Source organism: Carica papaya, chromosome 1 (genome assembly GCF_054855325.1).
Source record: "Carica papaya isolate Zhongbai chromosome 1, ASM5485532v1, whole genome shotgun sequence".
Taxonomy (NCBI): domain Eukaryota; kingdom Viridiplantae; phylum Streptophyta; class Magnoliopsida; order Brassicales; family Caricaceae; genus Carica; species Carica papaya.
The window spans coordinates 23,118,560-23,144,398 of record NC_142309.1 but is presented as its reverse complement, the minus strand read 5'-3'; the positions used below and the strand labels follow the sequence as shown (position 1 = coordinate 23,144,398).

At 36.7% G+C, this 25,839-nt stretch overlaps 3 protein-coding genes across 7 annotated transcripts in view; 2 read left to right on the top strand and 1 right to left on the bottom strand.

Annotated features, from left to right (window-relative positions):
* Positions 1 to 4,919: 4,919 nt before the first annotated feature.
* Positions 4,920 to 9,859, top strand: ZIM (GATA-type zinc finger protein with TIFY domain-containing protein). 2 transcript variants are annotated; one of them, XM_088221575.1, is made up of 7 exons: positions 4,920 to 5,530; positions 5,829 to 5,915; positions 6,012 to 6,145; positions 8,109 to 8,216; positions 8,324 to 8,448; positions 9,136 to 9,195; positions 9,300 to 9,859. In XM_088221575.1, exons 1-6 carry the CDS (start codon positions 5,237 to 5,239, stop codon positions 9,189 to 9,191), a joined length of 804 nt encoding a protein of 267 aa, XP_088077701.1. In that variant the 5' UTR covers positions 4,920 to 5,236; the 3' UTR covers positions 9,192 to 9,195; positions 9,300 to 9,859. The 2 variants fall into 2 exon arrangements, with proteins under 2 accessions (XP_088077701.1, XP_088077700.1); XM_088221574.1 differs by having other exon boundaries at positions 4,921 to 5,530; positions 8,343 to 8,448.
* Positions 9,860 to 13,263: 3,404 nt separating this feature from the next.
* Positions 13,264 to 18,521, top strand: LOC110818688 (GATA transcription factor 24). 2 transcript variants are annotated; one of them, XM_088221570.1, is made up of 10 exons: positions 13,264 to 14,007; positions 15,014 to 15,100; positions 15,185 to 15,318; positions 15,855 to 15,965; positions 16,082 to 16,196; positions 16,941 to 17,000; positions 17,322 to 17,387; positions 17,473 to 17,520; positions 17,618 to 17,698; positions 18,117 to 18,521. In XM_088221570.1, exons 1-10 carry the CDS (start codon positions 13,744 to 13,746, stop codon positions 18,195 to 18,197), a joined length of 1,047 nt encoding a protein of 348 aa, XP_088077696.1. In that variant the 5' UTR covers positions 13,264 to 13,743; the 3' UTR covers positions 18,198 to 18,521. The 2 variants fall into 2 exon arrangements, with proteins under 2 accessions (XP_088077696.1, XP_088077697.1); XM_088221571.1 differs by having other exon boundaries at positions 13,330 to 14,007; positions 18,132 to 18,521.
* Positions 18,522 to 19,694: 1,173 nt separating this feature from the next.
* SAB (HYPERSENSITIVE TO PI STARVATION 4) overlaps positions 19,695 to 25,839 on the bottom strand; it is a 37,179-nt gene continuing 31,034 nt past the window's right edge. For 2 of the 3 annotated variants that reach the window (XM_088221567.1, XM_088221566.1), the window contains exons 16-23: positions 25,668 to 25,807; positions 24,437 to 24,509; positions 23,300 to 23,401; positions 23,000 to 23,179; positions 22,520 to 22,861; positions 22,267 to 22,434; positions 21,314 to 21,674; positions 19,695 to 20,321 (exon numbers count right to left, since the gene is read on the bottom strand). In XM_088221567.1, coding sequence (XP_088077693.1) covers positions 20,185 to 20,321; positions 21,314 to 21,674; positions 22,267 to 22,434; positions 22,520 to 22,861; positions 23,000 to 23,179; positions 23,300 to 23,401; positions 24,437 to 24,509; positions 25,668 to 25,807 — 1,503 coding nt within the window. In that variant the 3' untranslated portion in view covers positions 19,695 to 20,184. The remainder of the gene's footprint in view (positions 20,322 to 21,313; positions 21,675 to 22,266; positions 22,435 to 22,519; positions 22,862 to 22,999; positions 23,180 to 23,299; positions 23,402 to 24,436; positions 24,510 to 25,667; positions 25,808 to 25,839) is intronic. The other variant, XR_015820871.1, reaches the window with a different exon arrangement.

Here is a 25,839-nt window from a genome sequence, read left to right as displayed (position 1 = left end):
AACGACGTCGTTTTAGAGAGGGGAAAAACGACGTCGTTTTGAAAGAAAGAAAAACGACGTCGTTTTGGGATGTAGGAAAACGATGTCGTTTTGGGGTAGGCTGGCAGAGTATAAAAGGAGGTCGGAAAAGGGAGAAGGAGAAAGAGAGGAGAAAAGAAAAAAAAAAGAAAGAAAAGGAAAAAGAGAAAAAGAGAAAAGGAGGGAAGGAGGACAGCGGAGACGAAGAAGAAGAGGAAAGTTCCAGAAGGAGAGAGGAGAGAGTCGGGGCGGAGGGGAGCGAGAAGGGAGAGGGAAGGAGGCCGTGGACGGACGACGCGACCGGCAGGAAGAAGGAGGATGGAAACGGGAGGTACGGTGAAAATTTGAGTTGTTTGGTGTGGTGTGTGTGTGTAGAGAAATTTGGTTGCAGGTTGCAGCGTCGGCAATGGCGCGACGGAGTGGAGCAGTGAAGGTAGGCCGTAAGCGTGGGGTTGTCCCGCGCGCTCACGGAGGTGATCGGGGAAGGAAGGGAAAGTATGGCGGTGTTGGGGGCGTGTGGGGGGGAGCCGTGGGGAAGGATGGGGGTGGTACGGGTAGAACAGAGTGAGGAGGATGTGAGAGAACAATCTAGGGGGCGCGGGTGGGATAAAAACTCGAGAGGACAGAAGAGGTGTGTGTGTGGTGTGTGCGTGGGTGGGGATGTGGAGGGAGCCGTTAATAGGCGGTGATGTGTTTCCCCGAAATGCACGGTGGTGAGGGCGTGTATGTGGCGTGAAACGGTGCAAGCTGAGAGGTTAATCGCCCTAGGTAGGCAAAAGTGTATAGGAACCGGGAGGAGGCAGGAGGATGGGGGAGGTAGTGGGTAGGGGGCAGTGGGAGAGGGAAGGGAGCTGGAAGGTACAGCAGAGGGGACTAGGAAGCAGGATTTGAGGGGGATTGGATGGGAGAAGAGGAGTAATGTGGTCAGTAGGAGTTAGTAAGTTAGAATGCTTGGGACTAGCATGGTATAAGGGGAGATGGGAGCATGCGGTTTGGGAGGGGAGATTTGGAGGCCGTTGGTAGGGGCGGGTTGAGTTGCCGATGTTGGTGGAGCAGGGAGGGGATATGTATGTGAGTGTGGCCTAGCAAGGCCGAGAGGGGTAGAAGGGTGCATGAGTCACGGATGGTGGTGACGGGAGGTGGAAATGTTTGTGTGTGTGCGTGGCCCAACGAGGTCGAGAGATGGAGGAGTGAGTATGAGTCGCCGATGTTGGTGACGCGAGAGGATGGTATTTGTGTGTGTGTGTGGCCTCTTTAGGTCGAGAGGTGGAGGAGTGAGTATGAGTCGCCGATGTTGGTGACGCGAGACGATGGTATTTGTGTGTGTGTGTGGCCTCTTTAGGTCGAGAGGTGGAGGAGTGAGTATGAGTCGCCGATGTTGGTGACGCGAGATGATGGCATTTGTGTGTGTGTGTGGCCTCTTTAGGTCGAGAGGTGGAGGAGTGAGTGTGAGTCGCCGATGTTGGTGACGCGGAATAATGGTGTGTGGGTGTGTGCGTGGCCTATTAGGTCGAGAGGTGGAGATATAGGTGTGAGTCGCCGATATTGGTGACGTGGAATGAAGGTGGTTGGGTGTGTGTGTGTGTGGCCTCGTGAGGTCGGGAGATGGGGGAAGAGTGTATGAGTCGCCAATGTTGGTGACGAGAGTTAGTGGATGATTGTTGGGTGGGGGGGGTTGTTTGGCCGTGCTATTGCCTTGGAATGGGACCTTGATAATTAGTGTAGGGAGAGGGTTATGAGTTGTTTGGGGTTGGGTAGGATAAATGCATATAGACATTTCTGGAAATTCTTGTCACTGCATATTACACTTACAACTTGATTTTTATCGTATTGAGTTATGTGAACTCACTTCTCATCATTCACAGGTGGAGTAAGGACGGAATTGGGATCCGAGCGGCTGGTAACGGAGCCCCGTCGGTAGTGCCATAGGGCACAAGTTTTGTTTGTGATTTAAAGTAGTTTGAGAGGATGGTTTAGTCTGGATATTGAATATCTAGGAATGTTTGATATTGTATTACTATGTGTTGTAGAGGTGGAGATGTATGTACAATTGATTTGGAACATGGAAGGTGGATATCTCTTGTGCATGGTTGGAATAATATGGATTTCGGTATTGTGTTGTATGGGTGCTTTATCGTACACCGTTAAGAAAAAAAAAAACGGGGTGTTACACATTAAACTTCAATATCCCGTCCGGTATGAGGGTGAAGCGGTCATCCCCATACCCCGTCCGGTATGAGCGCTAAATGACCAAGTCTCCATACTCCGTCCGATATGAAACAACATTCACAGTAGGATTTTCTATGAACCCGGTCCGTCCACCATCTCCCAAGATATCTAATGAGGCTGTCATCTTTTCTGTTTATTAGACCACACTCTTTTCTTGTTTTTCCTTAGACTCCGTTACCAAATCAAACATAATTACATAAACAAATAAACATGCATCCGGTAATGCAATCATATCTTGAATCCCAAAATCAAATAGTGGTCAGGTAAAACAGTAATACATGCATTTAAACTATAAAATATATGAAGCAGATACCATCATACTTTTACACTATAAAAAAAATTAATAGAAATCAATAGAGAACAATGTCCGATTCGAGCTCCATCAACAATCTGTAATTAATTATGCACATCTATTTAATTTGTACAAAAGATCATATTATTATTTATTCAAACTTCAAATCTATTATAGAAAATAGGGTGAAGGGTCCTTACTTGATTTGACATCATAAAGCTAAATGGTTTACTGTACCTACGGGCGATTCCTAGATTTCTTAAATTTTTCTTTGGGAACTGAAATGTGCTTACGGTACCTACAAATGTCCCAAATAAACCCAAAAATTAGTCCCTGGACCTACTCAGCCAATTTCAAAAATCCGACATGGCGGCTCTGTCGTGCTCCGACGACGGCAGTCCGCATCGAGTAGATCATTTTTGGCCGTTTTCAGCCGAATTCGGTCGATTTTACATCGATTCCTGTGAGCACACACGCTAAAGGGCTTTGGTGAGCTGAAAAAATACAAAAAACTGAAACTCACCGATAGCGGGACTCTCTAGTGCGGCGACTCCTCCAGCTCACGTTATGGTTGGGTATTTCGTTTCGGTCAACCTGTAGAGAGGAAAACAATAATTACAACGGTAGAAAAATTACACGAAACGAGAATTGAGAAGGGCCTCATCGGAGGCAGTTTGTGAAATTTCTCGCAGCAGCACACCGCCAGACTTCGGCAGTGTTTTCCAACCAATTAGTTGGTTCTTTAACTCTAATTTGGCTATGGGTGGGTTTAAAATTGAATTTCATGCAAAAAATTTTTTTTTTACTTTTTTTAGCGATCAGAAAAGATTCCGGTACGGCGGAGGGTGGCGATTCAATCTGGATTGTCTTCTCCGGCGAGGGGTTCTGGCGGCTAGGGTTAGGGTTTGTGTGCGGATGGAGTTATTTATATCATTCCGTTTTTTATCTGAGTCGTCCATCGCTTTTGATCTGTACCGTCCGATAGCGATAAAATAGGAAGTGAATCTGAACCGTTCATCGCGATTCAATCTGGGCCGTCCGTGCGAGATTCAATATGGATCATCCGTGCGCGCGGGAACGGACCTCAGTCATTCGATCTCGCGCACGTGGATCGCCCACGTGGCTCCCCCCCGTGTGGCCTCCCGTGTTAGCGTCTCTGCCACTTGGCGCGTCCTGGTTGGTCGGTGCTGCTGATCGGGCGTCTGACGTGGCATAATTTTTTCAAATTGTATTTTAACCCCGGTTTTTCGATTTTTCTTTCAAAAATACATTTAGAATCCAAATTTTCACCAATTTTTCTCAAAATTATTTTTAATTTAATCCTTAATAATTTTTTATCCATTTTTTTCATTAAATTAAAAAAATAAAAATAAAAATAATATTGGGTGTTACATGGAAGAAGTTGAAGTAAAAGGTACTGTAAGGCATAAATTTGTTACTAGATATAATCGACGTATATAATGTTAAGTGATTGAACCATTTTGGACTTGGGAAAAGTTGAGCAATTCCTTACCCATGAGGTTCTCCTCCCTCCATGTTATGTACAAACTCATCTATGAAATGACCATTCTTGTCCCTCTCTCCAACAAAAAATTTCCTCATTTTCTTTGTTTTTATTCTAAACAACTTACTGAGTCATCCACCGTTATTAACCACAACGACCCCGCCAATATCGCAGTCGTAAATGATTCATATTTCTTATTTCTTGGACTCTCCATTTCAAGTTTCTTTCATTTGAAAAGTCCAGCGTAAAAACTTTGATTATTCAACACGAGAAACATAATCAGGGCAAGCCCAAGTATGAGCCCCTCAATCACCAATTTCCAATCGCAATGAGTCAAAAACCCCTTAACTGAAACTCCATCACGAAATGTCTCTAAATTCAAAATTTGTAGTAACTAGAGAGTAACATTAAAAAAAAAATTATATTTAGTTTGATAATTAGTACTTGTTATTCGCTATAAAAAATTATGGGCTCAAGTCATATTGTATGTTATTAAGTATCCCATTGTATTAGATTAACGTGAATGTATTACGTGATACACGTATTTGTATTAAAAATATTAAAGAAACTTGATGAAAACTACGAAGATTTGGGAGGACATGGTGCTTCATAGGCCATAAAATATCGGAGAGAGCCAACTGGGCCATATATTACGTATTTGGTTTGGTTTGGGTTGGATCTGTACCATTAACGGAATGTTTCTGGCCCACCCACCCTGGGAGAGAGCTTTTTGTTGAAGAACGTATGGTAAATACGGCTTCCTCTGGTAGGGTCAATTGCCCAAGGAGTCTATATTTGTTACAGAAAAACATAAAGGGGCAATTTTGTAATTGTAGCATCATCCGGGGTCAATATCCATGACCTCATTACCGTTCTCTTCATGAGTTGTCCTTCACTCTCTGGTTGTCTCTCTAAGGACTTCCAGGCGCAGCCCAACACATTCATCTACGGACGCAGAGCCCTCTTTCTAACGCCCTTCTCTCTATCGTGCGCGGATTGAGAATCACTCTTCTCTCTTTCTCTCTCTCTCTCTCTCTCTCTCTCTCTCTGACTCGTCCTCAGTCTGTTAAAGCCTCTCTCTGTCTCTCACTCTATTCACTGGTTAGGTTTAGGGTTTTCGGTTTTCAGAAGAGAGACTCTTATATCTCGGTAATGCTTCAGAATCAATTGAATCATCTGCCTCGAAACCCTCAATGTACGGCGGCTCCCAGCATATGAACATCTCTAATCAGATCTCCTCCGCTGGTGAGGACGACGCTTCCGCCTCTGCCGCCAGGGAATCCATCGACGCTGGTGCCCACTCCAGTCACATTGCCTACGAGCATCATGCCCTTGAGGCCATTGAGGACGTGGCACCTGAACCCCTCTATGTTCACGGTGCTGCCGAGGGATCGGAGATAGTTAGCCGTCGAGTCGAGGGGTCCAGTCAGCTAACCCTATCATTTCGCGGCCAGGTCTACGTGTTTGATGCTGTGACTCCCGATAAGGTGCAGTAAGTGAATTTCGTTTTGCCTTTTTGGTTTTGTTGGAAGAATGTGGATAGTAAGGCATATGGATTTTGAAACTATTATTTTTTTTTGTGATATAAGTTTGGAAGAAGCAAAATCAGTTGTGGCTTCTGACAGCCTTACTTTCGTTCTTAACAATATCATTGACATGCAAATCAGAATTTCATTAAAGTTTCAGTTTTTTACCTACCTTTTTGAATCGCCTAATTCGAAATTTAGGGTGCTGCATATATGCATTTTAAGGATTTAACTAAAAGTTTAGATCACACTCACGCAGGTTGAAGCGGTGTTGTTACTGTTGGGTGGCTGTGGCGATATATCTACAGGATCACAGGGCATGGAGGTGACACAGCAGAACCAGAGGGTATTATCTTATATTAACAATGTAACTTATATTTACTTCTGTAAGTTCTTTTGGCCGAGATTTTCTGATTGCTTGCAATATTTCCCTCTTTTCTAGGCTGTTGTAGACTTTCCTGGACGCTGTAGTCAGCCTCAGAGAGCAGCTTCATTAAGCAGGTTCCGGCAAAAGAGAAAAGAGCGATGCTTTGACAAAAAAGTCAGATACAGTGTCCGGCAGGAAGTTGCCCTCAGGTAAGGTGATTTATTCCAGTTGGTATATCTTTTGAATCTTGTTACTTTCATGAACAAAAGTTGTTCCTTTTTGTGGAACTTAAATTGTTAATTAATAGGAATGAAGAAGTTAATTTAGCAGCATCGCTTGCAAGCTTGTTCTTGCATTATCAAGAGAGGGTGTTGGCCTTTTATTGTCCTTGAGAAATACTTCATTTGGTCAGAGTAGTTTTTTGGTACATTATTGACATATATTGACATAATGAAGCTAACTGGGCACCACGTTGGTTCAAGCAGTGATAACCGTTTGAAATGCTTGTGTTAGAATAAAGTTTATTGAGCATTCATTTTGGTCCAACATGTACCTTTTCATTTTCTTTTTTGTTTGTGATGTTATATGTGCTGTCAGCTGCATTATAAGGGGTCATGGAGCAGTTTCTTCATAATTGTAGACAATTTGTGTACCTGCAGAAAAAAAGATCCTAACATCATGAGACACGGATCTGTACCTTACGAAAAGCAAGATTGAATACAATATTAATTTTAACACCCACATGGATTTTGTACTTTATACTTGAGAGAATGATTTAAGGGCGTTGAATACACAGTGATACTATTATATTCAGCTTTGCACAAAGCAGAAATGTTCCTCCTTTTAACTGTGTTGATAATGAGAATCTTAGATGCACATAGCAATCAACAATCCTTAGGATATAACTGTTCTTTATATATGTAATGACAACGTGATGAAAATTATGACACAAATAACTGCTTTTTTGTATCTAAAATATAATCAATCAAGATAAGCCTATCTGCCGCTTAATAATCATCAAAATTTTGATGTTTTGTTGTGTGATTTAGGTGCAAAGCAGTTCGATATTAATGTTAATTTAAAGCCGCTTTCAGCTTCTAAGAGTCTATTTGTCATGAGTGCTTTAGACAATTTGCAAAGTTAAAAGATATAAAATAGACAAACATGATATTTAAGAAACAGCATTGGAGGATCTTTATGTTCTTTCCTTATCCTGTTCTGTGAGCTAAAATTATGATCCATTATAAGTCAAAGTGTAACATATAACCTTTCATTCAAAGAGAAAATAATCATTTTGCATTGAACAGGCAATATAAATATGTAAAAGGTCTGACATGAATAATTTGTAATCAGACCTCTGTGATTAATAGTAGGCATTATACATGGAATAGAAATTAATGCATTTTTTCAGTTATAATTACTTAATGCATTCTAATTTCAAATTAGTTAGGCAATAGAAATTTTTTCTTTTGTTTAATGATCCTAGACAGACTGTTGTCTGCAACAGTGGTCTACATCTAGTATGTTGGTGCCTTTTCTTTTGTGAGAGATAGTTATTTCTTTAGTACCAGGGTGTCAACCCCTTGTTGCCTTGTTTCTTCTGGCCCATAAGGAGCATCATAAGATTTAAACCCTCATCCTCTTGCCTAAGAGGAAGGGACACAACTTTTATTTTTTTGAAATTAAAAAAAAAAAAAAAGAGGAGGGGACACAACTAACTCAAGCGGTGAGAGTTGGTTTGCTTTGGTGCCTTGTCAATATACTTCCTTTCTCTCCAAAAAAAGAAATTGCTAGTGTCTATTTTTTTAATTTTAAAAAAATAAGTAAGTGCATTCATCAAATAAACAAAAGTTCTCCTTAATAGCAAGCTTTTGTTTCCTTTGAGGGGTTTAAGAAGTGGACATGATTAGCATAGATGTGCTTGTGTTTTCTTTAAATTCATAATATGACTTTTGTTCTTATAATAGATTCTTTTCGTATCTTTAGGAAACATGCAGCTCTTGTTGCACCATTTGCATGTTTATCAATTATTTTCTATTTTGAAAATCAATTGTGCAACGGATGCATGCGGGACTTAAGGAGCTAGATACCATCATCATTGATTTTTCTTTAGTTATTATTAGCATTGCTATCTGCAAGAAATATTATATGTTCTAATTTATACAACGTCAGGATGCAACGTAATAAGGGTCAATTTACTTCTTCCAAGAAGTCTGAAGGCGGTTATAATTGGGGTGCTGTCCAGGAATCTGGACAAGATGATAGCCAGTTGGAGACATCGTGAGTACAATCCTTTGAGTAATCTCTTATTTAGATTCATCATTCCAACTCTGACTTGCTACTTTTTATTCTCAAAAAAAATTTTGCTTCAAAATTCATGGTTTTAGACATTTCTTTTCTTTCCAGATGTACACATTGTGGCATCAGTTCAAAGTCCACTCCGATGATGAGGCGTGGTCCATCAGGTCCAAGATCACTTTGCAATGCATGTGGGCTTTTTTGGGCAAACAGGGTGTGTGTATTCTCTGATGACTTGACAGCTTGTTTATCTCGTATCTCCATGTTACTTTTGGAACTTGCTATTTGAAAGAAGAATAACTGTTTGCTTGTGTTCAATGCACTTGTTTTATATCAAGTTTCTTTGCCAATATTATCAGTGTACAGCCATGTGCATATGCCCATAATTTATCTGCATGCCATTTTTAAATATGATTTGCCATTTTCTCCTCTTTGTTGTGAGGACAGTTACCTGGAAAATGTAGTTTATGAGTGATATTTGATGTTGTTTGGCTTGTTGCTGGGGCATAGATTAATTAATAGAAATGGGTAGATTGCATGAATATATTGACAGAGACAGCGGAATTGAGAATTTAAAATCCATCCTCATGAACCTGTTAGTATTGCCCCTGTATAGATTTGGATTTCGCAGTCATCCAGTTTTTTAATATATGAATGAATCTATTACCAAAGCAACGTGCTATTCCTGCATGTCAAATTTGGGATTATTTGATTACTAACAACCATTTGGTCGCATATCCATTTTTCAATTGTTGGAGTCCTTTCTAGGAAGAACACTTTTGGAATGTCTTTCCTGTGTGCTTATTGTTATCGATCTGTTTTTGAGTTTTAATCCTATTTATCTATAGATTTCCTTCTGCTTTTTGATATTTCACACCCTTTTTCTAATGGAACATTGCAGGGTACATTGCGGGATCTTTCCAAGAAAACTCAGGATCAGACTTTGACTCCTATTGAGCAGGTTTTTTTTCTCACATTCTGTAATATTTTCAGCCGTTTTGGTTACATCTTTCTCCCTGATGCAAATGTGGCACTTTCTTCGTTTTGGCTTTTATTCTCAAATAGGGGGACGGTGGTGGGAATGAGGCGGGGCCTGGTACTGCTATCCATGCACAAAACAGTCTAGTTCCTTTCTCTAATGGTGATAACTCGACTTTAATAGCTGAGCATTAAGTTATCGTACGAGAAAAGCCACAGGAGCTTGGCATGTTTCTAGGAGTTGCTCTAGAACTTTGTTTAGCTTGTCCCATATGTACAGTTACAATAGTGCCTTTGAGTATGTGAGGTTACTCGTTTTGCTTTCACGAGTTACTTCGCATGAGATTACTGCAGGAGAAACTTTGGATGTATCACAAAATTAGCTTCCGTCCATCTTGCTTAAGTGACTGTCCATATGCTTTAATGACGTTATCACAGAAAAATCATATAGTTTGTTCCTGGGAGAAATTACAATATCCTTATAGGACTCGGATCAAGTTACACCAGCTTTTTTTCCTTACAATGTTATAGCTTTTTTTGGGGGGGAATTAACCCTGGTTCATGCTGTTGAATCCTTGACTGTGTTTAAATTTTCCTATAAATGATCGCTCTTAGAAGTGTTAAAATAGAAAACATTCCTGATAAAAGTTCTGTCGCCTCTGCATGTTTTCGTCATCTGAGTCATATTTTATTACTCATTTTTCATTTGGAATCTTGCTTTATATGCATTTTGGATAACGTGTTTGGTCATATAATAATGTTTTCCCTTGTTGTTTTATTGGAAATGAAAGAGCCTATTGGATTGGGTTCTCATTCAACCTTCGAAAGGCAATGAGGTTGAGTGAGGTCCACTTTTTATGCCATGCTAGTAACTGCATTTGTTCTTCTGTCCTCGTGGGACCTATCTGACAAAAAAAGCTTTAGCCATACATTAAATGGAATGTCCCAAATCTATGAGAGATTGCAGTTCTTCTGTCGTGTTGAGTGATATGATTCCTTGACTGTTGTATCTATATCAATGCAATTGTTATTTTAACGTTGCCACGTGTAGAATATACTTGTTTCTAAGTAATGCCACTTCAACAGGAAAAAGTATATTTATGTTTAAATAGACGTACAAATTTAATGCCAAAAGGAATTTTCTATTATAATTTATTTTATTTATTAATTTGAATTTAAATAGAATTTATTTTTTTATTAAATTTAGTTTATGTTTATTTTTTAAATATTACGTAATTAGTGAAAATTTATATTTTAAGAGATTTAATTTTTGTTTATCTTTTAGATGGTGATAAATTATATTTAAAAATATTTTAAGTTATTAATTTTAGAGTCAGTGAAATCAATAGAATTAATAGAAATTTAAGTTTTTTTATTATGGCTCTTGAGAGCGTATTAAAACCTTGATAAACCAAGAAACATCAACATAATCGGCCATCCTTTGTTGAAATAAAAAGAAAAGGGATGATGTACAACCAACATATTCTTTGATAAAGATGGATTTGTCGTTGGCTTTGATTAAACAAGTAGACAACTTAAAATCTTTTAAGAATAATAGAAAAAAGACATTAGTTCACATGCTACTATATGATATCAACTAATTAGATTCGAGAGAGGGTGGAAGGAGGATATAATAGAAGTGTTATAATAAGGAATATTTAAGATGAGAATCCTCTCTTAAAAAAAAAAATAAGTGCCTAATAGAAATATAAAGCGAATAAAACTTCCTAATAAAACTATTTAATACTTGGGTTGGGTGTTCCTTTTGAAAATAACACGCATGTGAAAACTACAAATGGATAAGCAAGTTAGATTATGAATGCTATGTCTTTAAATTCAAATCCATAAGTTATTTAATTGGTGTAGAAAAAAAAATCTAATTAGTATGTGTTCCTCGATGTAAATTTAAAAAGAAAGTTAGATTGCAAATTCTATATAATGAACTCTAGCGTGTATACGAGAATTTGGTACATGCTCCTAGAGTTCTGAAAGTTAATATGCATGTTTTTGCATTGAGGTTGATCTTTAACAAGCATTTATTCCCAAAGATGAGGCTATGAAGACCTATATTCAAGGTGGAACTTGAAGGCGTTGGCCTTTTTTTGCTTCAAGCATGGAAAATTAGTCATGTCGATAATGATTGCCTCAAGTTATTAACACTAGCCCAAAGGCCATATTAGAAGTTACAAATCTTGTGATAAGTTATTTTATCTGTTTGAAGTTCGTAAAGATGGTGAAGGGATTAAGATTTGGGGAACAGATACTTATAATTCATAGAGTTCAAATGACTATAAACATTAAAAATCACCAAAAAGTCAATCCAATGAAGTGTAGAAATCGAGTGATTATTACTAAGAGGCACATGTTTAAGTTTATTACTATTTGGGGTATCTGAAACCTTTATATTTTGATAAACCATGTTTTCTTGCTCTACTTGAAAGGATTTATAACATCTCAATAAAAGTTTTACAATATCTTCTCTCTAAAATTAAGTAAAAGTTAATATAGATTCAGTATTTGTTTGAAAATAAGTATTAAAGGTGGCACGATTCCATGTCTTCCATGACAATCCATGTTGTTGGATTCAAGGTTTTTCTCTAAATTCCAACTTCTCATATGTGTTTATTATTGATATATATATTGACAGATGAGTGTTTTATCCACACAATTAACAGTTCTATGTCGCGACTTACTATTAACATGGACTTGAGGCTTTTAATGCACCAAGCAAGCGAAGAACCATTCCCTGAAATATGAATGCAAATTTCTTATGAAGGAGCTGCATAATAGTGGTATTAATTTGATCAAATTTGGACTAAATCAATTGAAGACAACAAAAATATAAATTTTTTAAATTAAACACAGTAAAAGATATTTGATTGGACCAGCTCGAATTAGTATGATTTGATTTTGTCAATATTCAATTATTTTTTAAAATATGTTTTAATTAATATAATTAACTTTTAAAAGTAATATAAAATAAGATAATTATATATTTATATTAACTTTTTTTAATACATAAACTTAAAACTCATCGTAACGAACATAAAAGTAACATTAAAAAATAAAAAATTTAATGAAGTACCTACATTTTTTGTCTAGATTGGATTATCCTTAGATTATATAATATATGAAATTCAACTAAAGAACTTAAAGTGAATATCTCATCCAATGTTATTCAGTTCAATTGAGTTCATTTTTTATATTTAGATTGATCATTTTTTTAATCCAAACTGAATACTAAACACTCCTATAGATAATTTTTGAATCTAGTGGAGTCACATGAGCGCAACAAATATTATTATCCACTCATTTTTCGTTTTTTAACTTTTATATATATATATATATATATATTTAAGAAAAATCTAGTAAAATAGTTATTTATTTGTATAAGTTAATAACTTATAATTTTAAACTAAGTTATTGATTTTATTAAGTTAAGTATTTTATAAGTTTATACTGTTAATTCATAATAATTTTATTAAATGATAAGATTTATACACTTAATAAGATTTAAATTTGCTATTTTCAAATAAAATATAAAAATTTTAACTACTTGACTATCATATAATTATTAATTAAACTTTTGGTGTTAGTATCATTTTGTTATTTTCATGTGTAGTTTAAATGAGAACTTTGTATTAAAAAAAAAAATTATATCTAAGTGAATCATATATGATTTTTATAAATTTTTAACTTAAAAAAATAAAAATTTCAATTTTAGTAGATCATAGCTTGGGTATTTGGGATTTACATTATTAACCCTACAATAAAAATGAGAATCTCATGCATGTCAATTTTATTTTCTTTGACATGAAACTTGCACTTCATATGATAAATGTTTTAATTCTTTTGTCCTGCATGCTACTGGTAAATAGATATTTAAATTCGTACTCTACTTAATCATCATATTCGCCGCACGCGTAAATCTATAACTCCCACCCGTCCGATCATCCTAAAAAAGGCGCTGGATTCCACTTGTAATCTCTTCTACCCTTCGCGAACCATTATGTTAGAAAAAAATCGACGGTCTGTATTCTTCATGGACCGGAGTGTGGTACTTCTGAAATGCACCGTTTGATATCTAAATATTTAATGGTATAAATAGTAATCGTCGGGAAGTCGACACGTTCTCTCTCTATCACGGAAAAAAAGAAAAAAAAAAAAAACCCCAACAAAGAAAATATTTCCAATTCGAGTCTCTTCAAGGAAACACGAGCTCGCAGGGTGTAAATCTTTAGCTAAAATTGGGAGTTTCTTCCGCTTTTTATTTATTTCTTCCATTTTTCCTCTTATCTCATCTATTTTTATCCATTTCCGTACTCGAAACTTCTTGTTCGAGCTCAGAAGAAATTCGAATCTAGGGTTAGGGTTCGGGATTTCAGCGGATAAACCGAAATGAAATGAATTAAGAGTTTCAACTGGTGAAGGAGAAATACCATGTGTCTTCAATGAAACAGGTTGTCTCGAGCTTATTGTTCGGGTCCTGTTACAGTTGGTTGCATATAGAGTTTTTGGCGGTTCTTTTTTAATGGCGGCTGCAAATCCACAGCCACTACAAGCGCGCCCTTTCGAAGAACATGCGCTAGTACCTATACAGATCGAGGACGACGATGTCGAGTACGAGGACGGTGCCGGGGATGATGCCGTGGATGACATAGAAGAGACAAACATGAACTCTGTGAGTGTTGCAGAGCATGGAGGAGGAGGTGTAGTTATGGCGTCGAGGACTAGTGAGCTTACTCTTTCTTTTGAAGGAGAGGTTTATGTGTTTCCTGCTGTTACACCTGAAAAGGTATGGTTTGTCCCTTTGGAAAAAAGGGATTACACGTATTATTGGTGTTCTTATCCGGATATTTGTTTCATTGACCGCAATTTGTTCGAATTCGTTATGTTTTTCGCTTGGATATGTCAATCATGTGAATTTCATCCAATATGAGAAGTCATGCATTAATGGTATGAGATTTTATTTTTTTTCCTGTGATATTTTGAAGTTATGCTATGTAACAGCTACTTCGAATTTGTTTCTACTGGAAATTTATGCATATGTAATTGTTTTACCCTGTTTTAAGATGTTCCTTCTCCTTTCAGTTTTATTTGCGTTGTTTTGGATAAGTAGTTTATATTTTTTTCCAGGTATGTATATATCTTCGTGTAGTAAGTTTAGAACTTCATTTTGTGCTTTAGACAAAGAGTGGAACAAATTAACGAGTTTGGAGAAATAATTTCTCTTAAAGGTGTTTTTCAAATGTAGTAATCCAACTGAGTTTCAAAAATAAATTTTAAAACTTCATATTTGTATCCAAATATAAAGATTGACTTATAAATGGATTATTTCGTAATTCATTTTACAAACAAAACCATATGTTATGATTCATTTATTTAAAGCAGTCATTTTAAGCTAAAAATGACACAATGATAAGTTATAAACTAAGCTGTTAAGGTACTAATAATTTTGGACCCAAACTAATCAAAGTTCCATTATGGTTATGTTACCCAATTGAGGTTTTTCTGCTATTTCTGTGGCTATTTAAGCATTATGGATCATTTTCCTAAGCTATAGAAGCAATGAGTATTCCTTTGGCCAATATTTTTTTGTTTAAAAAAAAATTTCTGGATGGTTTCCATGCTTCACCTTTATCAAGAAGGAAAAACAATAACAATGAAACAGAAGATACTTTATTGAAGTTCTCTTAATTAACTATTTTTTCCCATAGCCACTTTGATATTTAATGGATTTGTGAGCTTCAGAGTGTGTTTGATGAAACAGTTTTTTTATTTTATTCTATTACATGGTGCAGGTGCAAGCAGTACTCTTACTCTTGGGAGGACGTGATATACCTACTGGGGTTCCTACAATTGAAGTTCCTTATGATAAAAATAACAGAGTAATCATATGCAGATATTCTGTTATCAAATCTTATTTGGATCTCCTGTGTCCGTGTTTATGTGGTATCTGCACTATTTTGTAGGGCGTAAGTGACACTCCAAAGCGCTCAAATCTTTCAAGGCGAATAGCCTCCTTGGTTAGGTTCCGTGAAAAACGGAAGGAGAGATGTTTTGATAAGAAAATTAGGTACACGGTACGAAAAGAGGTTGCTCAGAGGTACTAACTTTTATTTTCAGATGAACTCTTAACTGATATTAGTTAGTTAGTATTTTTTCTTGCAATTACATGTTTTTTTTAGGAGCTAATTCTTTAAATTTATTCATCTGAAACTACGAGTTTTATGGGATCATTTAATGTTTTTTTGAATATTTATGTTCCGCTATTATTGAGACTACTCATTATAGCGAGACATGACCAATGAACCACACATGAATAGGGGGACTGGAGGTAACCTGTTGTCACAAATATATCTTATAGGTTAAGATGTCTGCCTGTGGTGTGTAAATAATTAAATAATATGTAACGATTACTCTTCAGTTGTGATTTGTGGACTAGAGTTAGAAAATGGGAAAGTCAACACACTGATATCAATATAAAATTCTGCAAGTTATGACTGATTAAACCATGTAACCTGCAATTTCAATTCCTATATGGATGTTCCAATCTAAAAATATATATATATATATATGTTATACAAATGACTTGGTGCTATTCTGGTTCAAATTTTCCTTCTGTTCGTATTGTCATGCTAGGATGCATAGAAAGAATGGACAGTTTGCATCCTTGAAAGAAAGTTCAGGTGGTTCAAGTTGGGATTCTACACAAAGTTGTCTTCATGATGGCACTCCTCGTCCCGAAACTGTGTGAGTTCTGTACTTGGGAATTTGGAGTTCTCTGTAGTGATGAATTTTGAAGGAAGTATTTAGGTGACTAACTGCTAGTTGTTATTGTCTTTTTCTTTTTTCTTAAATGATGTTAGCATCCGAAGGTGTCAGCATTGTGGTGTTGGTGAAAACAATACTCCTGCAATGCGTCGTGGGCCAGCTGGACCAAGGACTTTATGTAATGCATGTGGGCTCATGTGGGCAAACAAGGTTTTTTTCTTTCTCTGATGTTATTTTGGACCTCATTGAGATGTATGATTTAATGCAAAATGACCACATTTCAAGTTCATGGTTGGATGCTATGTGAAGTGGAAACTTTACTATTCTCATCATGTCTGTCATCTACCAGAGTTGATTGTTTGGATTGAGTGATTGGATTTAATCACTCTCTCTCTGACACTACACAAACACAAACACATGCTACATCCATTTCAATTGAAGATCTGATTGCACCCTGATCTTCAATTTTTACATGAGTTTGCTTATCATTTTATAACTGGAGATCCCAACTTTTGATCACTGTTCTAGAGGACTTAAGTTTTTGTGAGCTGCAATCTTGTGGATGGGTTGATATGTTCTATGATGCCCTTCACTGTCTAACAACGTAGCGAACAGATACTATCAAGCCTTCTCCTTTTTTGATGATTTGATCTTCCTAACTTGCTCGCTTGATAGTGATTCCTGTCTTTTTTGTTTTTCTGCAAGATATTGAATTGTATTGATTTCCAGGAATTTGTAATTAGTCTTCATTTTAATTCTCTGTCTTGTTTATGTTACTTAAGCCAATTTCTTATCTATGCTTTTCGTCAGTTGCTTTTTAAAGTAAAGATAAATTCAGCTTAATGATTTCTTTTATGCAAGCTTACCTTCATACGTATTCTCTTGCTCGTAAAGGTATCTTGAGCTATCTATTCTGATTCCTGTATTTTTTTGTCCTGTTTGTTGAATATGCAGGGAACATTGAGAGATCTCAGTAAGGGGGGAAGGAACCTTTCCATAGATCAAAATGAGCCTGTATGTAAGACCAGAAAGGGCTTGTTTACTGTATATGTTTGTTCACTAATAGAAGCCAAGTCCTGGTTCAAAAAGTGGCTCACTTTCTTTGATGCTATGCTTTTGCGAGCTTAGTTTGGATCTCTACTCGTTGGTGGTTTAAAATAAAAAACCTCTGATCCACTTGCCGTAGTTTTTTTACTTCTTTTCTTCATATGGCTTAGCTGTTTATTTCTGAGTTTCTTTGCATTGAGGAATTTCATGAATTAGAAGCCTCTGGGGCATATATTTCTGGCTACTGTTTGCATCAGTGTTAACCAATGATATCAATGGGATTTACAGGAAACCCCAGTTGATGTCAAGCCTTCAATTATGGAAGGGGAATTCTCTGCCAACCCGGATCAGCATGTATCTATCTTTCTCATCTATTATGTTTATGTTGCTAGAATTGACTGGGCTTTAAGTCTCAAATTTTATGTCTTGGTATTTGCAGGGAAGTCCAGAAGATCTTTCAAAAGCTCTCACTGAAAGACCAAGTAAAGTATGTGAAATCTCGTCCAGAAACATTTAGTCTATATTCCTTTGACCATAATTGAATATGAAAATCATTGGTCACTTGGATGTATCTACTTGGACAGGATTTGCACGGAGCTGCTAATGAAGTCACGAACTCGTTACCCATGACAATTGTACACTCCTCTGCTGATGATGATGAGCAGGTAATGCGACTGGGCAAACAAGCATTTTACAAGGCATGGCATGTTCATGTTGCAGCATTATTACTAATTGCTGCTCTACATCCCACTGTAGACAAACTTATATTTTTTTCTATGAATAGCAAAAAAGAACAGAGCAAAACCAAAATTTTATATGATGAATATATGTTAGTTTATTACTTTGATTGTAACCTTATTTTCATCTCTGTATTGTTGGCCCTTTTACAAATGAAAATATCCATTGTGCACATGAATGAAACTTGCCATGATGTTGAAGACACTGTTTGTGATGAAGTTTAGATTTTTCCCTCTTAATTTCAAATAATTTCAAATGGAATTCAGTAGGTGCAGTTATAAATTTTCTCATGTGGTATTCTTTTTGTGCTTTTCCCACGTTTTCGCTAATTGTCTCATGTGGTAGTTTTGGGATCTGCAGGAACCCTTGGTTGAGCTTGCAAATCCATCAGATACAGATATAGACATTCCTTCTAGTTTTGATTAGGAGGAAAAGATTTGCTTTGCTTCATTCAGGGCAGTTGGGAGTGTTATCAGTGACTTGTGTTGTCATGTTACTCACAGGTCAAAATTAAAAAGTGAACGGTACTTTTTACGAATTGTGAGTGATAACTCAAAACTGCCCAGAAAATGAGTCCCAAGTAAAAAGACGGTGTTGTGACTGGCGAAGACACACACTGCTTTCAGCTGGCACTGGATACATGTTGTTGATGTAAGTTGCTGTGTTCTTGTTTGTGTACACAATCTAAGAAAAGATGATTCATAGTATGTTCATGGTTCTATATAATAGATGTCATTTGTTCACTAGGTAGATTCTGATCCTGTGCAAATGCTTGTTTGTTATTGACCTTAGTTAAACTAAATAGATGCAGCTGACGTATGTGACTCTGATGTGGTAAGGCTGAGCCAGAGAAGTACTTGTTAAATGCATATTGAGATTAATTGGATCAGTTAGTGATCAGAAACATTTCTTTGCTCCATTCTGGTGCAAAGCATCAAGTCTCAGCATGAAGCTTTCTGAATTTATGAGGTCGTGATTTAATATCAGAATGTTAAGAACTACAATCCCAGCCATAAACATAGGAGTTAGTGGCAATGACTGCCACCAAGCTTTGTAAATTGTCCCATTATTGGTTCTCTCTAATTGTTTGTTTCCCTAACACAGTAATCACAATGTTGATTCCAATCAAGGGAAGCTGTCATTTGCAACTACGTCCTATGTTTTGGGTTGCAGTTCTTAATGTTCTTATGACATTACGAACATGACTTGATACTTTTGACCAGGAAGGTGCGAATTCTTAGTTTTGTGGGTTGATGAGGTTGCGGAGTATGTTTTTTTTTTTCTAGGAATAAAAGATTGTCAGCTTTTCAAGTTGGGGGCATGTAATTAAAAGAATTTAGCAGGTCCGAAATGTTATTTTCATCTGGATATTATCATTTTTTATTTGCGGAATATGTTAGAAGTACAAGGTTCTCTGAGACTGATGGGTGTACAAGGCTTACCTGGGAAAATTCTTCTATCATAAATCCCCTGGGCTTGCACCGAACCAAACCAAAGAGCAGTGTATTTCTGAATTTTGTTCCATAGATTGTTAACATTTAATTTAATAAGAATTTAACAGTGAAGTCTTGTTTGAATCAGTTTACATTTTAGGTTTTACCTAAGTCAAAGGAAGAAGTTAAAACTTTATCCAAAAGCTTTCTGGAAAGAATGACTAAATATAAAAATTATGTTTTAGTTGCACGTATATGAAAATTAAGATGGAAAATTAAAATAAAATGAAAATTTAAACGAACAAATAGAAAATTTCAAATAAGAATATCTTTAATCTATGCTAAGTAACGCAATTCCTTTTTCATAAAAAAATAAAAACCGTAATCATGCAATGCACAATCGTGGTGGTACCATCTTCGGATTAGGAAAAAGGACTGGTCATCAAGGTATGGGAATGTCAACTCTTCTCGTCCTTAAGCTTACAATCAGTTGAAAGACAGAATGATTCTCCATTTATTTTATTTCCCAATAAAATTTGAATGTATTTACAAAATTGTGGAATCTGATAGCTCCTGCATGAGCCCGCTATATTTTTCTACTCAAGCTACAAAATTTACAGATAAAACACATGGAAGCAGAAGCAATTAGCTCCTCCTTGGTGTTGAATTAAAAGCTCCAATTCAAGCTCACCGTTGTCATCACCCAAGAGGTCCTATTCAATCACCACCCAAGAGGTCCTATTCAATCACCAGTTGGGTCACCTTATATTCGCATGTTTACCTACAACTTTAAGGCATACCTTTAAGATCTACAAATGGCTTGTCGCTTGCTTTTGTTTAAGGATAACTTGCATTTTTGGCAGTTCAACTCTTCATCCAAGGTAGTGTTCTTGAATCAAATAAAGCCATACTTAGTCCCCCGTACTCTATGTCATTAGTTTTGAACCGATATAGACCTGATGGTGCTCGACTTTTAAAGACTATTTCTCAGTAGAAAGTGGTTCTATGTGAAAATCTTCGTATGGTGAGGATCCGCTAGAAGATTCACTTTCGAATGGTGTGGTCTCCAAGTCTCTGGGAGATGATGGGAGCGATTCCCTCTGCTGGGATGTGGAACCTGATACAGAATGATTAGTTAGTCTCACAGAAACTTGCATATACATGCATAAAAAGAGTATTATTCACATCATGACAGAGGGCACCATCCAAGTTAAGAAGTACACTTCGGAACTTGTTACAAGACACCACCAGGTCAACTGACTCTTTCATTGTTGAGAGTGCAGGGTTTCCCAGAATCAAGTATTCGTAGTTTATGGAGAGATAGTATTCCTTAAAAAGTCCCCATGTCTCCAGGTTAACGGGTCACATAAAAGGAATCCATGCCATGACCCACTCTCTCCCAGTCTGCTTTTCTTTCACCAAAATTCACACAGGAGAAATGGCAATTGCTAGTACACAGACATAGTCCATATACATGGTAAAAATGCGCAGAGGTTTCCTCCATAATGTTGCATAGAACTCTTTCATTAGTGTCATGTCTTCTCAAATTATCTGCCAGTCAATTGGCAGCTAGCAATGTCATACACTCTGGATTCAGTAACCAAATATATCGCCTGAAAGGTCTGCCACGGTCTCTATATCCCAGTCATCGAGATCTCCTAGGAACTGAACAGTTCACAATATATTGTAAGTGTCATAACAATGTTGCCCTCAATTCACGCATCTATAATCTAGCCACACAGTGGAGGCCTGCCATTGGGTTTTTTTTTTTTTTTTTTGTGGCAAGATGTCATACTACATCCCTAGGATATTGAATCAACTCTGCATTCAAAATGCAAGGGGAAAAATCCACTCCAAAATTTGAGACCTTCCAGCAACCTAACACCATAAAATCCCCTTAATCTTTTATGCTTCAAATTTACCATGCCCATTAGTGTCTAAATCCTCTGGCCTCAGAAGAACATGACTTTGTAGAATATACCAGCATGGTTGCAGAGGCAGGAAAATATCCATGTTCTTAAAATTGGGCACCATGGATTCATACATGTGCAAACCAATATTTTAAAGGTGTGATGACAGTACATTCAAACAGAAGAAAATCCAACCAACCTTTCTGGCCTCTTGAGCGGAATTTCTTGGTATGCCGCCTAATGAGCTTCTTAGCTTTAGTTATAGTCAGCTGCCTAGCAAAAGGAGAGAAGTCTGCATCACTCTCACTCCATTCCCCATGGAAATCATTCTCTGCTTCACCTCTCATAGTTCGCAGTACAAAAGCTTTAGCCTTGTGCCTTTGAGTATTGAATAGGCCTCTGATGGAAGTGACAAATCCATCACCTGCTCCATCACTTGGCCGCTTAAGAAATGTTATGGGATATTGATCAGGTTTCCCAGGCTGATCATTGTCACTCAAAGCAAGATCAATATCAGGAGACTCCCGCTGACTATGGGCTTTATCTTTGAATTTCTTACCCTGCAAAAGTAGGGGAAATGATCAACCGGATGGTAAGCTCAAGTCAAAACAATTCCAAAATCTTAGATTCAACCACAGTATGAATACTTTGCAAACTATACATATACAACCTTCTGCCACACAAGAAAATGATTCTTAAAGGGCCAACTTGAGACCCCCACCCCCACCCAAAAAGAAAAAAAAAGAAGAAAAAAAAGAAAAAAGAACCACTCAATTGAGTATGATGTTACATATTTTTTATTTCAAAAAGAAAAAAAAAATTGGGCATGATGTCACTTGCCAACTTAGGAAGAAAGATTTTGCAGTTCTAAGTTTGGAAATTTTATTATTATTTATCTTCATCGGTGAAAACTAGTCAATATTTTTTTGGGCTAGACTAACCATTTGTTTCTTTCAGCAAATAATTTATTCATTAATTATCAGATATTTTAAGCTTTGTGAATCCGAGATGATAGTCCAGGAAACAGAAGTAAATTTTCTTTTGCAACTTTAGTACAATTGATTGTCAGTCAACATGAAAATGTGCCTTAAGGATTGAATTAGATTCCAGATAAATGATTGAAGCAGAGGTGTATCAATGAAAATTCCTTACCTGCATCCCAGTCACAGACTTCAGAACTCCCCAGATTATATGTTTCTTAACTCTAGAGAAGAGTCTCCTCCAAGTCCCAGTAAACTCAACACGGTGGAATGTATCCATCAGCAATTTAAGATCATTCACAACAAATCTTGACCCTTCATAAGTAACTAGTAGCTCGACCTTAGCAGAATAATATAAAAGATTTAGTTTTGGAGACCAACCACAATATAAAATTATAGAACAATCATAAATCAGCTAGACCAACCTGACTTATCTTAATATTGTGAAACTCCATCATCTTTCGAGGCCTAGATCTTTTATCTTCCTGTGATTTCCCAACCTTCTTTTCTTCATGAGAAGAGCGGCCAGATTTTACTACTTTAGATTCTTTTGATTTATTTTTTGAGGATTCATCTCCTTGGTCAATAGAACTAAGAGGATCACTTTTTGATGAAGAAATACTAGAAGAGTGAGCCTGTAAGACAAGTTCAGTTGCAACAGACTCTGCCACAGTCTCCTCCCATGTCCTATCAAAAGAAGATGTTCTTCTTAACTCCGGGCCTGAGCCGCAAACAACGTTAGACTTCAGGTTCTGCAGCTTTGATGACTGCAAATAGATTAGAAAATTTCTAATGAAAACTACGAATTGACAAATGTAGACATAATAAAAAAGCATCTAACCAAATGCATTGTAATAATATATAAGATAAAGAATCATGTTGACAAAAATCGTCCAGAAACTCACTTGAATGGAATCTACATGAATGGATGACTGAATATTAGCAGAGGTAGAAGGTGCTACATAAGATTTAAATGAGCCCTCGAACTCTTTCATCGAATGGCCACCTGATCCAGAAGCTTCATGGGCAGATGAGCCTTTCTTTACACGTCTTGCCCCAGCTGTTGTCGAAACTTTCCAGACTTCCTGAATGTCACAGAGGAAATAAAAATCATTCACCATGCCTGCAGAAAACTACAGGTGCCGGTTGTCTTGGCTAGCATTAAATCCATTCAAAAGTTTGAAGGAATTGAAGCCTCTGACTACCTGTCGCCGTTGTGAATCTTGCTCTTCTTCTGGGAAGAAATACTCCCACATCATTCTGTACATTGTCTCTGTCAAATGTATTCTAAGAGGGTAAATCTCCACCTACAAAGTAAAAGACAGGCACATCATATTAAGCAGTCAAACTTTAGATCTGAAAATAAAAGAGCAAGAAAATTTTTGTCCTGGAGAAAACTGTTTTGGTAGCTTGCACTGATTTATGCTATAGAAAGCATCGTTTTACATAATACGAAGGTATCCTATATATGTTGTAATTCTATGTGCCTATAAAGGAGCGATAACTCTCTTTTTCATTTATCTCATAGTACTCCACCAAAAAGAAATTTCATCCAATCTTGGTTGGATGTACTGAGTTTTGATGGTTTTCATCCAAAGTTTGCATTATAAGAAATGATATCAGCTTGAAGATTAACTGTCTGATTTATCCTTGTGGAAAAAAATTGGAAGAATACACAGGCATGCTTATATAAGTAAGGACTCTGATGTGATGCTCGGGTCTTTTACTCAAGATTATGTTTCTCCTCTCAATGCTCTTCTTCCTCTCCCTAGTTCAGAATCCCTAATAGTTTTGAACCTACAAATCAATGTTCTAGGATAAATTTTTGAATGCCATGCAATTCTATGACAACATGGCAAAGATAAAATAACCACAATTTTTAATGGAGATAGGATTGTAAAAGTGGAATCACATAAAAATAAGCAGAAAAACTTTAGAGACATGACAATTTCCAAATGGTATAAGAACCAAAGGTGGAAAAGGAGAACTCCAACATGAGACAAATTACTGCAGAAGTTATCTCAGCCTGCATTAGCAAATGTTAAGATTCAAATTCTGGGAATTTGTAGTTAAAAAAGTAAATACAAGAGGACTTCTTTCTTTTCTTTTTTTTTTATTTTGCAAATTTAATTGTGAGAACAACCAGCAATACTAAGCCTATAATAAGCACCAAATCTGAGCAGTAGGTCAGATCAGGTCGCAATCTCTAAAGCTGCATTTTTGATTGATTACTATAATAAGCACCAAATCTGTATGATTTGAACACTATTCACCACAAGGACATAATCAGAAGAACTTAGCACAGTCTTACGAGAGGTAGAAGCCAATGAAAGACTAATTACGTGAAAAAGTTCAAGAGGAGAGTTCCCATCCTTTGGAGCTCCCTGCTTAGCATCTACTCGAAGCATGACCTTCCTGCATCCAGAAAAGAGATATGGTTACTCTATAAATGTAAAATACATATTTGCTTCAATAGCTTGCATTCTGAAGGATGATAGAATTAGAAACATATAGATTTAAATTAGAACAGAGTATACAAACCTCAGTTTCCTTAAGCATATGGATAAAACATCAGAATTACAGAAGCTCATACGCGGATGATTATGGAGTATAAAACAATTTCAATTATCCGAAGTACAAAATTCAAACAGAAGTAAAAGGCATAGCTGTTGTGTACTCTAATCCATTTATGAAATGATGAGGCCACAATTAAAGATGACATGACTTCAAAAGGAAATAATTCATATTAACTATATATTACATGACTATGTGGGTAAGTTACATTCATTTGCAGTGGATGAGAAGACATGTAGAAGTCCACAAACATACACCGGTCAGTGGCTTATGACCAGTGTAATAAGGAACAAAAATAATACATTCTACTCAGATGCTGCCAGAAGGCTGAATCCCATAGCCATCTTTTTCTTTTTCCTGTCTTTGTGATATAGCCTGGAAATTTTGGGATCTTTGATATTTTTGGTGTTATGTGGGTCTCTCCCCTTTCTCCTGAGTGTTTTATGACCAGTGTAATAAGGAACAAAAATAATACATTCTACTCAGATGCTGCCAGAAGGCTGAATCCCATAGCCATCTTTTTCTTTTTCCTGTCTTTGTGATATAGCCTGGAAATTTTGGGATCTTTGATATTTTTGGTGTTATGTGGGTCTCTCCCCTTTCTCCTGAGTGTTTCATCTCCTCTTTTCTTCTTGGTGTTGGTAAGAAAAAGGATAAGCATTGTAGAGAGGAGATCTTTCTGTTGGTATATGAATTGCTTTGGCCAGTGAGAAATGCTAGACTCCAGACAGATAATTTTTTATCCAAGTCTCTTATTTGTGACAGTATAACTTTTATGGCCTCCTTGTGGGCTAAGGGATGTGGCTAGTTTAGAGATTTCTTTGACTATTTTGGAAAGACATTGAACTGTGATTCTATACTGATCTTTATTTTTCTTTATCTCTTAATTTTTTTTTCTTTGTTTTGAAGGATCTCCACCAAAAAAGTGGACAGCTTTTGTACAGAAAATCTAACTTAAAATCTTTAGAAACAAAAGGAGACGAGCCAAAAAAGCCATACTTTCCCCATTCAGGTGGAGGATTCCATGCTGACAAAAGCATATCTGACTTTGCATTAGGCAGGCAGTTCCTCACGACAAAATATTTTGTTGTAAATTGAGCAACACCAACATCTTTGTAATCCCGGTCAAAATAATAAATCTGCAGCCAAAAGACGTAATATACACTAAATC

Bases quoted from the DNA above. Each gene is read 5' to 3' on its own strand.
- LOC110818688 (XM_088221570.1), top strand. From the start codon at position 13,744: ATGGCGGCTGCAAATCCACAGCCACTACAAGCGCGCCCTTTCGAAGAA. The intron at 15,966-16,081 runs GTGAGTTCTGTA...AAATGATGTTAG, and splicing joins ACTCCTCGTCCCGAAACTGT to CATCCGAAGGTGTCAGCATT. The intron at 16,197-16,940 runs GTTTTTTTCTTT...TTGAATATGCAG, and splicing joins GGCTCATGTGGGCAAACAAG to GGAACATTGAGAGATCTCAG.
- ZIM (XM_088221574.1), top strand. From the start codon at position 5,237: ATGTACGGCGGCTCCCAGCATATGAACATCTCTAATCAGATCTCCTCC. The intron at 8,217-8,342 runs GTGAGTACAATC...TTTTCTTTCCAG, and splicing joins GATAGCCAGTTGGAGACATC to ATGTACACATTGTGGCATCA. The intron at 9,196-9,299 runs GTTTTTTTTCTC...ATTCTCAAATAG, and splicing joins CTTTGACTCCTATTGAGCAG to GGGGACGGTGGTGGGAATGA.